We start from the raw sequence: 13,590 nt of genomic DNA on the forward strand, positions 1-13,590 counted from the left end.
CCTGCATCAGGTTATAGGTGCTGAGTTATTTGCAGAGCATAAAGTCTTAGGCCAACCCGTCAGGAGCTGTATGGTGCCCGCGTCCTCCTCCGGGCCAGGTGGCGTGGGCTTCTCCGCCACTCAGCTCCCAGGCCCACAGGCCCCCCGAATCGCAGCAGCCCAGACAGCATCTGCAAGCCCCGCATGGACCGACAGTGATCTCAGAAGCATCCCAGTCTAAGCACTGAACTGTCCTTGGGCTGGGACACATCGTGTGGCGCTGCAAGGGCAGGTGGGCCAGGGAGTATCTGGTCCCGGCTGTGTCTGGGGAGAGGCCAGCAGTGGGAAATTTGCTGGCGGTTTTGTGCTGAAGAAGTCCAGTGTTTATAGGAAAGTCTCCCCCACTCAGATCCAGGGCCCTGCAAAGTTCTCTTGGTGGAAGGGGCTCGGGTCTGAGATGTTCCCTCATATACTGCTCACACCGCCAGCTTCCCACGGGAGCAGGACTCCACATGGAAAGGGCCCACACAGTGGCATGTTGCCTCAGGCAATGATCCTATCACCCATCGGCAGTAGGTGTTCTCCCCCCACGTGCCACACCGTGCTTCTCTAACACCACAGCGTTCGTTCCTTTGCCCAGGAACCGGCCAGTGCGCCAGGTCAGGGTGGACACAATTGGCCAGGGCATCCCCAAGTTCTAGTGTGACTCCAGAGCAGCCAGCGCAAGCAGCTTTTGGAGTCCGGTTTCCTCTCCTTCGCTTCTGCTGTCACTCGGCAGGACTCTAGAGAGCAGGACGGGCTGGTGCGGCCTTGTTCCGACCCACTCCCGCTGCCAGGCCGTGGCTCTGCCCAGCAATTGCTGAGGCATCGTGGCCTTCAGGCTAGGACCTGATGTGGTTAACCCTGGGCGGACGCGCTGCGGTCAGTTGGAAAGTGGTGTTGTGGGGTTAGCTGGTGAGAGCTGACCACCCGGGCGGGACGGCGCTTTTTGAAGACCCCCTAATGGCTGGGGGCCTCTCACGTCCCACAATTAAAGAGCCAGAGACGGGTTTTTCCCCCTCGCATTTTTTTTACTGAAGGTTAATTATCCGCTCACCGTTGCGGGTCCCGGCCCATAGTCCATTGTAAATAGCGATGTCTAGTCAGGCCTGGAGCCGGTGAGGCCAGGGGGAGCGAACCGGGATTCCTGGCCTGGGGCACGGGGTGGGAAGCGATTTCGTTCCATGAGGAAGACACCTGGCAGGACTGTGCGGTACAACGGGCTGCTTTGCTACGGCTTAAGGCCAAGTGGGGACAGGGGCTGTGGCCATGCGGGGAAGACTGGAGCCAGAAGCGCAGGGAGGAAAGCCCGGGAGGGAGGGACCCAGGAACCCCAGGGCAGGGATGGGAGGCACTCTAGGGCTCTTTTTGGGTATTGATTTGGACCTCGTTGCCCGAAAAGACCTTTGGTTTCCAATAAAAACAACCCCCCAGAGGAAGTGGAATTTTGAGGGGTGTTCTTCCTCCTTCTCCAATGTGGGATCCCCCCTCTTTTAACCCATTCCCTTCCCCAAAGAGCCCAGGCTGCTCCAGCCACCAGGCAGCCTGGGGGGGCAGTAAAACGACTATCCCAGATGGGAGTGGGGGGCACTCGGCCTGCCTGGGTTTGGGGGGAGCAGCGCAATCAGCCTGCTGCCCTGACACACACCTCACCCCAGGCTCCGTGGGAGAAAGGCTTGGATCTCTGCCTCTGGCAAGAGAGGGCTGGATGGGGGCAGGGAACCGACACACGGGGGGTTGGGGGTGGATGGATAGTGGTGAAGAGGCATCAGTGCTGGGCTTAATCTGCTTCAGGGAAGGGGCTGCAAAGGTGGGACTGGTCTGGCCAATGCGCTCTCCTAGCCCTGCCTTCCTGGCGAAACATAAGCCAGAGGGATGCAGCCCAGAGCTCCCTCCATCCCATCATCCCCAGTGCCTCCTCCCCACTGCCCTGGCTAGCTACGGATCAGAGGCTGCGGTGTGAAGCAGAGGGTCTCCAGGAGTTGGCAGAGCTTCCTTTGCACCACTCAGCCTCCTGCCGTCCCCGAGCAGAGGGAGCACCGCTGGGTAGGCAGCTAAGTTCCCAGCCTCTCTATCTCCGCGGCCGCTCCTGGGAGAGGGGACCTGGGACATGGCTTTGTTGTTAGCATAGGGACTGGTCATCTCACAGGGCCTCTGTTCCCCAGCAGCAGCTGCTGCTCTGTTCACTTGCTGTGGCTGATGTGACAGGGCAGACAAACCCTGCCCCAGACAGGAAGGGGTTAAAGAGGGAATCTTTCATTTGCCGCATTTTTTGGCTTTGGCTTAAGGGACCCTGTCACCCCACAAAGGGTTGAAGGCTTTCCAGTCGCTGGGCCAGAGGACCAGTCACCTTTACAGCCAGAGCAGGCCGAAAATTGCCGTGGGGAAACTGAGGCAGAGCTGTAGCATCACTACCTCCAGCCACAAGGGGGCGCGCGGGGACAGCACCTCTGGGACAGCATCACAGAAGCATGACAGAGCACAGAGCACACTAGCTGCCGGCTGTGTAAATATCACGCAGCCCCCCCCCAGCCGCAGAGCCACCCGGGAACTGCCTGGGAAAGTGCCATCTCAGCAGTACGAGGGGCTGTTCCGTTACATAAATACACCCGCCGAGGGGCCCAAAGGGGGTGACAGGAGCTGGTAACTAGGCTCCGAGCGAGGGGCTGGCCCGGAGCGGAGCAGGTGGTTACAGGGCGGTGTCGTGGTGCTGCGGGCCTGGTGCTTTGGCCTCCCGCGGGTAGTACTCGGCCAGGATGCTCTCGGGGATCCGCTTTAGCAGCTCCTTCGGGAAGATGCGGAGCAGCTGCCAGCCGATGTCCAGCGATTCGAAGATGGTTCTGTTCTCGTAGGGGCCTGGCGAGCGGGACAGAGGCGCGTTGGGAGACAGTGGAGACGGGCTGCAGACACCTGGGGCCCAAGGGTGGACACCTACACCACGCCCCCGGTGTCTGCACCCCAGCACCCTATGCTGGTCTGGAGAACGGCTAGAGATACGTGAACCCCAGGACAGTCTAAAGGGCTAAAGAGCCTCACTCCCCACCAAATCCTAGAAAATGGCCAGGGACACCCATGGCCCAGGAGAGACTTGAGAACAGGCAGGGCTCCTGGGAGGGGCTGGAGAACGTCAAGGAGACCCTGGTAGGGGCTGGAGAATGGGCAGGGGCCCCCAGAAGGGGCTGGAGAACAGCCAGAGGGTCCCAGGAGAGACTGGAGAATGGCCAGGAGGCCTCGGGGCGGGCTGGAGAATAGGATTCTGGAGACTAGGGCTACAAAGTTTTTTGTGATAGGAGCTTTCAGCCCCTTCTGTCCTGAACTGGCTGTAGGCTGTGCCCTCAAAGCCCGACGTTGGCTCCACAGAGGGTACATAGCACCACTCGTTTGCTGGCTCTCTGCGGAATGAGGGCACCGGGCCGCCCACAACGCCTGCCTACGAGCCGCTAGCCTGTCCTCTGTAGCGAACACAGTGGCTTGCTTCAGCCGTGCCCTTCCCCGCCCTGCTGCAGACGTGTGGGCGCTGCGGGCCCGCTGGGCGCGTGGATCTGGACGCTGGGCTCCTTACCCTGGGCGATGAACTGCTTCTCAAACTTCTGCAGGAACTCCAGGTACAGCAGGTCGTCTGCCGACAGCGCCTCCTCCCCGACCACGGCCTTCATGGCCTGCACGTCCTTGCCTATGGCGTAGCAGGCGTACTGGGGGTGCGACCGAAAGGACAGGCCGGTGAATGGGGTGCTGGAGACCTTGCAACAGGGGCGCGTGGGGAGAAATCCACTGAAGCCTGTGTGGTGCCCAGATACTATGGAGCTGGGCACCACGTAAGATAGATTATCCCCCAGGCAGGGCTGTTATCTTCAATTTGCATGTAAAGGAACCGAGGCAGAGACGAGGTGACTGGTCCCAGGACACAGGGAGTCTGGGGCAGAGCAGGGAATTGATCTGAGTGTCCCAAGCTATCACCCTAACCACTGGGCCATGCTTCCTCTGGGGACGTCAGCACACTTAGCCCGGTCTACACCACTGGTGTAACTTGAGGGCAGCCTCCAGCTCTCCGTATGAAGGGACTGACGTAGCAAATTATTCCTACCCCCGACCCATTGCAGCACTTACCAGCTGGTTGGACACGTCACCATGGTCTTTCCGGGTCATGCCCTCCCCGATGGCCGACTTCATCAGGCGGGACAGGGAGGGCAGCACGTTTATCGGGGGGTAGATCTGTGGCGGCAGAAAGCACACGAACACAACAGCCTTAGCATGCCCTGCGTGGAAGGCGTGTTAAGTGCCAGAGGGACACCCACTAGTGAACCCCCACAAGAAACCTCAGCAGGAGATGGGGATTGTGAGCCCCGTTTTACACACAGCGGCTGAGCGATTGGCCCAGGCTCACAGGAGCGGCCAGTGGCCCAGCTGGCATTAGACCGGCGGAGTTCCTGGCACCCAGGTCTGTGCCCTGGGCAGTAGATCTCGCCTGTCTGTATTATGTGCCCCCTCACTAGCCAATCAGCACCCCAAATTCCCCAAAGCCACGGCTCCGGGAGCCCCTGCGGTTCCAGACTTGGGGTCATCTCCTTTGGCAGTGGCTTTCCCTCGCTGTGATCAGAGCCTGAGCCCTCTGCTCCACCGCGAGACACGGAGAGGGAAGGAAGGGCTCTCGGATTCAGGGGGCGGCGAACCTGTCTGTTATGGAGCTGTCTGTCCACGTAGACCTGCCCCTCCGTGATGAAGCCCGTCAAGTCGGGGATGGGGTGGGTGATGTCTGGGAAGGAAAAGACAGAGCCAATGGTAGCCTGGGAGGTCTGCAAACCAGCCAAGGGCCTTGGGCCAAATGAGCCCCCTCCGCAATGACCCCACCCTCTGACAGCTGGCAAGGGACTTCACCTGGCCCAGGATGCCAGCCTATGCCCGGCCTGAGGAGCCAAAGGAATGGCTCATCATACAGAGGGAATTGCCATGGGCAGACCCTCACCCGCTCCCCCCAGAAGAGGGCAGACCCATCCTCCCCTGACGAGTCTCCGCCTGGAGCAGAGGGAGCGCTCCACCTTCTGACAGCTCCCCCAGGGCGCTCCCCCATGCCACATTCGGGCACCATCCCCTCCCTCCCATGGGATGCTGATGGCTGGGGAGGGGGGTGCAGGCCGCAGCCTGCGTGATTCTGGCAGGCGAACAGGGGAACTTGTGGGACCTCAGGTAAGGAATTGGGAGGCAGGGACGGAGGTCATGCATGGGCGGCAGCTTCCCTCTTTCCATTTCCTGCTGCTCATGCGCCCGAGGGCCAGACGCTGCAAGGAGAGAAACAGCCGCAGTCTGGGTCCCCCAAAGGGCCCTGGGAGACCCGTGTGCGGCGTGCAGGAGCCAGTGAGCGGTGCTGCCCCCTGGTGGCTGGGCCACAGAGAGGATAAAGGATCTACCACTGCTAGCCGAAGAGAAGGGTGGCGTCCATTAGCCCACAGCTGGTGTGTTGGGTGCTGAAGGAGGCCAGTTCTAGCCCTGCTCCCTGGGGGCCCAGCTGATTCCGACACCCCCACCTCTCTGCAGGGTTCAAAACCAGCGTGGGGGAGAGCGTGGTTGGGTGTGGGCACACCAGCTTGCTGGGATCCCCCCCCAAACCCCCTCCCCATCGGGTGTATGGGCACAGCCGCCTGCTGAGATCCTTCCCCCCACCAGGTGTGGGTCATGGCCACCGGTTGGGATCCTGGCTGCTAATGCAGCATCAGCAAATCTCCGAGCAACGTGCTGATGCCCCCAGCAACCTCTGTGCCCTGACTGCCGTGGGGGCCATGGGCTGGCCCGCCGTGCGCCCTTTGCCCCACGCTGCTCACCGTCGTTGGGCATGGTTAGAATGGGGATCTGCGTGATGGAGCCGTTCCTCCCCTCCACGCGCCCGGCGCGCTCATAGATGGTGGCCAGGTCGGTGTACATGTAGCCAGGGAAGCCCCTGCGGCCTGGCACCTCCTCCCTGGCTGCCGACACCTAAGGGGAAGAGCCAGGAGTGAGAGTTACTGCTGCAGGAGAGCTGCCATGGGGCCCACCCTCCTGGGATCCTCCGAGGGGCCCCGTGGGGAGGACCTGTCCCAGTTTTGGCCCCACCACCACACTTTGGGTCTGTGATACGGAGCCGGATGCTCCCCCTGCCCGGCTGTCCCGTAGCTGCAGCGCCCCCCTCTGGTGGATCCCGGCTGAGGGAGCAGCGCCCCTCCTGTGCGATTCCGCCCGCAGGGCTGGTGAGCCTGCCCCCTCCAGCTCTCTGCCCAGTGGCACACTCCTGCTACACCTCGGATTGCATACCTGCCCCGCCTTTGGGTTCCCCCTGAGCTTAGTTCATCCCAGTTTCTTTCCACCCTCTCCCTTCTTCGGAGGGGACAACCCCTGCTGCCCTCCTCCCACTGCGATCCAGTGGGCTGGCCCCTTCCCCCAGCACCGGGTTCGCTCAGAACAGGACAGAGCCCAGTGCTGGCCATTGTGTTTCTCCACGGCCAGCTCAGCCTGCGCTGGTCATCGTGAGCCCCCGCCAGCGCTCGCTGGGGCTGGGTGCATGTGAATCGCTGGGTGCTCTGTTTTACAGGGTCAGATGAACGGCTCTGGGGCGAGAAGATGCCCTGGCAAAATAAAACCCAGCCCTTGAAGCTCAGCTCTGCCCCCAGGGAAGGGACACTGCCCTCACAGTGGAAACGGACGTTTCAAAGGACAGCAGGTCGCACCTTTGCCAGAAAGCTGCACTCTGCCCGAGCTTTGAAAAGCCTCCAGTCCCATCCATTCAGCGTGAGGATCCTGGTTGTGGGGCCCATGGAGCCCGCTGACCCGGAGCCACGGTGTAACCCACATGCATGCCATTCCATTGGTGGGATGCCCCCTGGCAGGGCCACTGTGTGGGGACTGAACCCAGGGCCTCTGGTTGTAAAAGGATGGGGCCCGACTGCTTAAGCTATATGGCAAATTCCACCTTTTCTGTATGTTTATAATCTTCTTACTATAAGTTCCATTCTATGCATCCGATGAAGTGGGCTGTAGCCCTCGAAAGCTCATGCTCTAATAAATTTGTTAGTCTCTAAGGTGCCACAAGTCCTCCTCTTCTTTTTGCAGATAAACCCTGCTGATTCTCTCTGCATCTCACTCTGCCCCTCCTGCAGCCACATAGTAAAACTCCCCCAGGCTCTCCCCACCTGCAGCATCCTTCTCACCGATCTCGACAAACGCTATCTTGTCCTGCTCAGGCCCATTCGGTGTCTGAGGCAAAGATCAGTCTCCCGGCCTGTCGCTTTGAGCCCCCCCTTCCGCTTTGCTCCCCAGGCCCATTTGCATCACACACAAACTGCTTGTCTTTGCTTCTGAAGCTCCACTCTCCTTTGCCATCATGCTGTCAGCGCTCAGCTCCGACGGGCGCACGACACCATCACCCGCCCCTCAAGTCTTCACCCCGGCCCCTTTGCGTTTCCCCCCGGCCGCCCCCCGTGCTTGGGAGGAGCTCCCCAGGAACACCCGCAGAGCGACCTGTTCTCCTTCAAACCCCGCCTGAAAACTCCCCTTTGCCACGATGCCTCCAAAAAACCTTGGCACTGCCTAGGACCCCTCGCTGCCAGCCAGGTGGTTTGCTCAGATTAGTGATCTCAAGGTTCAGGGCCCGAGGGAGGACACCCGACGGGAAACACAAACGTGGCCCCAGGACAGAGGCAAGCGTGAACTGGAGTCACTTTCCCCTTCCCCAACCCTCTGCAATGCACGTTACCCTGCGGCCATTGGATGCCGGGTGCAGCTGCGGGGTGAGGCCCAAGGAGCCAGAAGGAAGGAGCGTAGTGAGGAAAGCGAGTCCCAGAAGGTTGTGGGAGAGAGTTGGCCACGTTCACCCCAACCTGCCAGCCCCCTGGGGTGTACGTGACACCAGCCGAGCCTCCCGTGCATGCCAGGAGGTGGATGGGAGTGGCTCTAAGGGAGTGGACGGGAGCCTGACGCAGGCAAGGGAACGGGATCACTTCACCCCTGAAGTTTCCCGTTCGGGCCAGAGTCTCCACAGCATTTGTCTCCCATTTAGGAGGCCAAAGGAAGCAACTGGGTTTGATGAGGGCCTCAGCTCCCGGCAGCTCCCACTGCTTGTTCACCTGCTTCAGTGGGAGCTGCTGGGGGCTGATCGCCTGGGGACAATCTGGCCCTCCCCGGGCAGTGGGACCCAGTCCGGCCCATTCACAGGTGCCTCCAGCTCTTGGGAAGGCTGTGGCCTGAGTCCAGCTGCGGCGTCAGGGTGGGAAGCGTTGCCGTACTGACCTCCCGCAGGGCCTCGGCGTAGGAGCTCATGTCGGTCAGGATCACCAGGACATGCTTCTCGCACTGGTAGGCCAGGAACTCGGCGGTGGTCAGCGCCAGGCGTGGGGTGATGATGCGCTCGATCCTGCGGGAGGAGATGGCCGTTAGCGGAGGCTGGTCTCGGACAGCTTCCCACAGTGTCCCCTCAAAGCACGTACTCCGCAGCCATGCCGTTCCCCCGAGAGACCAGGTTACAAGGGGGCCAATCCCCGCTGGGCCTCAGATGGCCCCGCTCCCGCTGACCTCGGAGTTCCCCATTCTCCAATGGCAAGCACCCCAACCCCGCGGATAGCATCGGCACACACCCACGGGGAGCTGGAATGTCCCGGCTGCACCCCTGGGCCATGCAGATCGAGCCCAGAACCTCCTGTCCCCCAAAACCAGCCCCTCCCAACTGAGCTAGGAGACAACGCTCCCCTTGCTGGGAGCAGCAGCTGGCCTAGGATGTGTGGGGGAGCAGTTCTGAGTCTATCTAGCAGGGTGCAGCCGTCTGCACACACCAGCCCTTACGTTACACTCTCAGTAGGAACTGGGCCATCCCCTGGCCTGTGCACAGACATGGCAGGGGAACCTGCTCTGGGGTGAGCCATCCCTTGGACGCTTTCCCTCTCCTCCACTGGCCACCAAGCCGGATTGCAGAGTGTCCTGACCGCCCTACCCAGCAAAGGGCCGGGGGGCATTGTGAAAGGGCTTGAAATCTGCAAGGGGCTGGGCAGCATCCACTCGAGCTGAAGTCAAGGGGAGCTGAGGTTGCTCCGCGCCTTGCAGGATTGGGCCCAAGGCTCTGCTCCTGCTCCCACTGGAGTCAATGCTAGATTGGCCCCTGAGCAGGACTGTGCCCCCGGCAGGAGGGGAGGCACCTTCTAGTTGTCAGTGGTTTCCTCCTGATGCAGGAGGAGGGCTGCCCAATGTGTAGCATCCACGTGGCATGCACCCAATGGAAAAGGAGTGTGAGCACCGCCCAAAGAGACGAGCTCCTCCCCAGAGTGGCATTTGGGCCCGTAATGCAATGGGGGATTGGGCCTATTGACCTCTGTAGAATTACTCCAGAGATAACTAGGCCCAGTGGATCTGACCCTCCTCTCACTTACACCGGAGCAATTCCATCGACTTCCACAGAGTTACTCCAGCTTTACACCACCGTGAGGGAGATCAGAGCCAAGACAAGAATGTCTGTAGCCTCCCAGGTCGCAGGTTTATTAATTGTTTGTATTACCATAGGGCCCAGGCGCCCCTGCCATAGACCAGAACCCTGTTGTGCTTGGCGCTGTATGGTTTAATTGCTATTCGGTGTATTACGGTAGTGCCCAGGAGTCCCAGCCATAGACAGAACCCCGTTGCGCTAGGTGCTGTACAGTTTTATTGCTATTAGGTGTATTACGATAGTGCCCAGGAGCCTAGCCATGGACTGCACCCTGGTGCGCTAGGCGCTGCACACGTGCAGAACAAAAGGCAAGGGGCCGGGCGTGATATGGTTAATGGGCCCTGATCTGGCGCAGTTCCCTTGATGACAGGCAGGGGCTGCACTCACGTGGGGTCATTGGCGAGGTTCAGGAAGAGGCACACGTTCTCCATGGAGCCGTTCTCCTCAAAGTCCGACTTGAAGAACCGGGCGGTTTCCATGTTCACCTGCCAATCGCATCCAGCATGGGGTGGGGCTGAGCAACACAACAGTCCCCATTGTACAGATGGGGAAACTGAGGCCAGGGGAGGGCACTGACTCGCCCACAGTCCCACAGGGAGTCAGTGGCAGCGCAGGGACTAGAACCCAGGTGTCCTGAGTCCCAGTCTCCGGTTCCCACCCCAGCCTCTTCAGTGTAACTTGGCTCTTTTAACTTCTTTAAAGTTCTTTTAAGTTCTTAAAGGGCCCGGGAGCAGAGCAGGTTGCAAGGACACAGCTGTCCACCAGGGGGGAGCACAGTGCTGCTGATCTCGACCACCTGGCTCTTTACAGGGGGATTCTCCCTGTACCCCGGCCCAGCCCGAGGGGGCTGGGAGGCGGTTCCAGGGCTTAGCAAGTTTCCCCACCAATCACTCGCTCTGCCTCGCCCTTCCAGCTGCCTCCAAGGAGCAGTTCCCTGGGACCAAAGCAGAACGTCGGATCCTCCCACGCTCGTGCTAAACCCCCAGGGCCTGGGCTGTCCCTGAACCCGCTGGCTTGGGCTCAGCCCCAAACTCTGGTCTGCAGGGATGCCCCTGCCCGAGGGCCCTGGTTCATCCCAACGCTCAGCCCCGGGGCCATTCTGAAACCCAGACTCAGCCCCAAGCCTGAGCTCCCCAGATTTGTCCCCGAACCCAGCCCCAGCCCCATGACTCTGACCCCCAGGTCCCGAGGCAAGGTCTGGACACCTTGCTCTGGGTTTGAGCCAAAGCCCTAGTCCAGGCTGCGCTCAGAACCTTGCTGCACGGGGCTGCAAGGGGCTCAGCTGGTGTCTCGGCAATCTCCAGCCCTCCGCCCCGGGACCTGCTGCCTGAGGCAAGGCCCTGCACGGAGCTGGGAGGCCTGCGCTGCCCCCGCCAGCAGCCTCCCCAGCTCCTGGCTGGACTCACCCCCATGGCTGCGAAGACGATGGCGAAGTTCTCTTCATGATAGTCCATCACATCCTTGGACTTTTTCACCAGGCCGGCCTGTCTACAGATCTGAGCGGCGATCTGCGGAGGGGAGAGACGCAGGGCTCAGACCCAGAGACGGGCACCTCAGCCCGGCCTCAGAGCCCGATGCCCGAGCCGCCAGCTCACTTGGGCTCTGGGTCCAGTTCTGCGGCCTGAGCCCCGTCTCAGATCCGGGGGGAGGAGGGGGGGTGCGTGCGAACTGCACGCTGGGGTAACTTCACTGAAGCCAACGCGTGACGCCGGTGAAGAATTTAGCTGATGGAGACTGGAGCTTGGTCAAACCACAGCAAATGCGGAGCCAGGGGGAACATGGGAACTGCCTCTGGGAGTATTTGAGGGATGTTGCTAAGCAGAGGAAAATGGAGGCTGAATCCTAATCTCCTCCCAACCACTGCCGTTCTCCATCACCGTGCATCCTGCCTGTCACTCAGGTGCAGAACCTGGGCCCCCTCTTTGGCTCGGCCGTCTCTCTGGGTCCCCCCTTCCAGCTACGTCTAACCCTGGCTGGTTCTTCCTGTGCCCCGTCTCTATGATGCGGCCGTTCCTGTCCCTCCGCTCAGCCAGAACTCCCATCACCGGGCGCCTTTTGATTGCTGCAACAGCCTTCTCGCTGGCCTGGCAACGGCAGCCGGCCCTGCTCAGCTCCACGCAGAGGCAAAGGGGGTTTGCCTAGCCTGGCACTGTGACCATGTCACCCCTCCCTTTGCCTCCCTCCACTGCCTCCCCCTTCTCTAGCTCAAACACCAGCTACTTGTTTTCACCGTCAAGGCCCCACATGGCCAATCCCCACCCTCCCTATCACCTCTCGCTCACTACTGAGATGTCGACGCTCGTCTCCAAACGGCCCTTGATGCCCATCACCAGCACTCACTTGCTATCTTTTCAGACAAGCCCCTTGGTGCTTCCTCCCCTGCTGCCCCACGTGCTGGGGAGGAGTTCCCCGTAAACAGCCCCGAACACCTCATTATCCTCCTTCTCTCCCCCGGCCCTGAAACTCTCCTTTGCAGCGATGCCTACAAAAAACAGGACGATGGCTCTGCTGCTGGTGCCTCTGAGGACAGGACAAGAGGCAATGGGCTTAAATTGCAGCCAGGGCGGTTTAGGTTGGCCATTAGGAAAAACTTCCTGACTGTCAGGGTGGTGAAGCACTGGGTTAAATTGCCCAGGGAGGTTGTGGAATCTCCATCATTGGGGATTTTTAAGAGCAGGTCAGACAAACACCTGTCAGGGAGGGTCTAGATAATACTTAGTCCTGCCTTGAGTGCAGGGGATGGGACTAGATGACCTCTCGAGGGCCTTTCCAGTCCTACGATTCTATGATTGTATGCCACCATCTCTCTGTATCTGTCTGCTGTCTCTTGTCTTACACTGTGAGCTCTTTGGGGCAGGGACTGTGTTTCTCCAGCACCTGGTGCAGCGAGGGCCTGGCCCGTGATGAGGGTTTGCAGGCAGTACAAATAATAAATAACAGCAATAATAAAAATAATAATTATCCACAGGCCTGTGGGTGTCATGTGTCCTTCCCTGTGCCTGATCCACAAAGGGGACGAGTCACTGCCCCCTGCCTTCCCCTTCACCCCCCCATCCACCATCACTGCCCCCTGTCTTCCTCTCCACCCCCTGCATCCACCATCACTGCCCCCTGCCTTCCCCCCACTCCCATCCTCCATATTCCTTAGTGAGATCTAGTAAGCCGCAGAAGAGGGATAGATGGGTGGGCTATTGAAACTGATGCTGGATGAAGCCCTGGAGAATGGAGGCCCCTAGAAGAGTATATTAACGTGGCCTGTCCCATCTCTAAAGCCTTGCTCCCTGTATTTAAACAGGTGTTACCAAAAAGGCAGGAACTCCAGCTAGAAACGCAGCTGAAAAGCTTTGGGAGCTGGTGCTGCAGGAGATGAGAGCCCTGCTCAGACCTGGCTGTGCTGTCTTCCCAACACGCCCTACCAGGTGGAACTGCGCTCCCCACCAAGCCGGCCCGGCTGACCTGACCTCGTTCAGGCCAGGGCTCAGGGTGCTGCTTACCCATGAGTTAGCCGGCAGCTTCGCCGATGCCCTACCCTGGGTTAATAATAATCATTCTGTTAACAGGGTGGGACCTTGCTGGGAACTGGTTGGTGTGTGAGGGGAAGGCAGGGGGCAGTGATGGAGAATGAGGGGAAAGCAGTGGACGTGTTATTCCTTGACTTTAGCAAAGCTTTTGACACGGTCTCCCACAGTATTCTTGCCAGCAAGTTAAAGAAGTATGGGCTGGATGAATGCACTATAAGGTGGATAGAAAGCTGGCTAGATCGTTGGGCTCAACGGGTAGCGATCAATGGCTCCATGTCTAGTTGGCAGCCGGTATCAAGCGGAGTGCCCCAAGGGTCGGTCCTGGGGCCGGTTTTGTGCAATATCTTCATTAATGATCTGGAGGATGGCGTGGATTGCACCCTCAGCACGTTTGCAGAGGACACTAAACTGGGAGGAGAGGTAGATACGCTGGAGGGCAGGGATAGGATACAGAGGGCCCTAGACAAATTAGAGGATTGGGCCAAAAGAAATCTGATGAGGTTCAACAAGGACAAGTGCAGAGTCCTGCACTAAGGACGGAAGAATCCCATGCACCGCAACAGACTAGGGACCAAATGGCTCGGCAGCAGTTCTGCAGAAAAGGATCTAGGGGGT

The 13,590-nt window shown here is 59.9% G+C and overlaps 1 protein-coding gene across 2 annotated transcripts in view; it reads right to left on the reverse strand.

The window, feature by feature from the left end:
* Positions 1-1,039: 1,039 nt before the first annotated feature.
* Positions 1,040-13,590, reverse strand: part of ATP6V1B1 (ATPase H+ transporting V1 subunit B1) — a gene marked incomplete at its 5' end in the record, with an annotated part of 79,697 nt that continues 67,146 nt past the window's right edge. For both annotated transcript variants that reach the window (XM_084625604.1, XM_084625605.1), the window contains 8 exons: positions 1,040-2,874; positions 3,581-3,710; positions 4,126-4,230; positions 4,689-4,771; positions 5,835-5,985; positions 8,272-8,395; positions 9,842-9,939; positions 10,861-10,962. In XM_084625604.1, the coding sequence (XP_084481730.1) occupies positions 2,708-2,874; positions 3,581-3,710; positions 4,126-4,230; positions 4,689-4,771; positions 5,835-5,985; positions 8,272-8,395; positions 9,842-9,939; positions 10,861-10,962 (960 nt within the window). In that variant the 3' untranslated portion in view covers positions 1,040-2,707. The remainder of the gene's footprint in view (positions 2,875-3,580; positions 3,711-4,125; positions 4,231-4,688; positions 4,772-5,834; positions 5,986-8,271; positions 8,396-9,841; positions 9,940-10,860; positions 10,963-13,590) is intronic.

The sequence above is a fragment of the Lepidochelys olivacea genome (assembly GCF_965140295.1).
Source record: "Lepidochelys olivacea isolate rLepOli2 genome assembly, chromosome: 4".
Lineage (NCBI taxonomy): Eukaryota > Metazoa > Chordata > Testudines > Cheloniidae > Lepidochelys > Lepidochelys olivacea.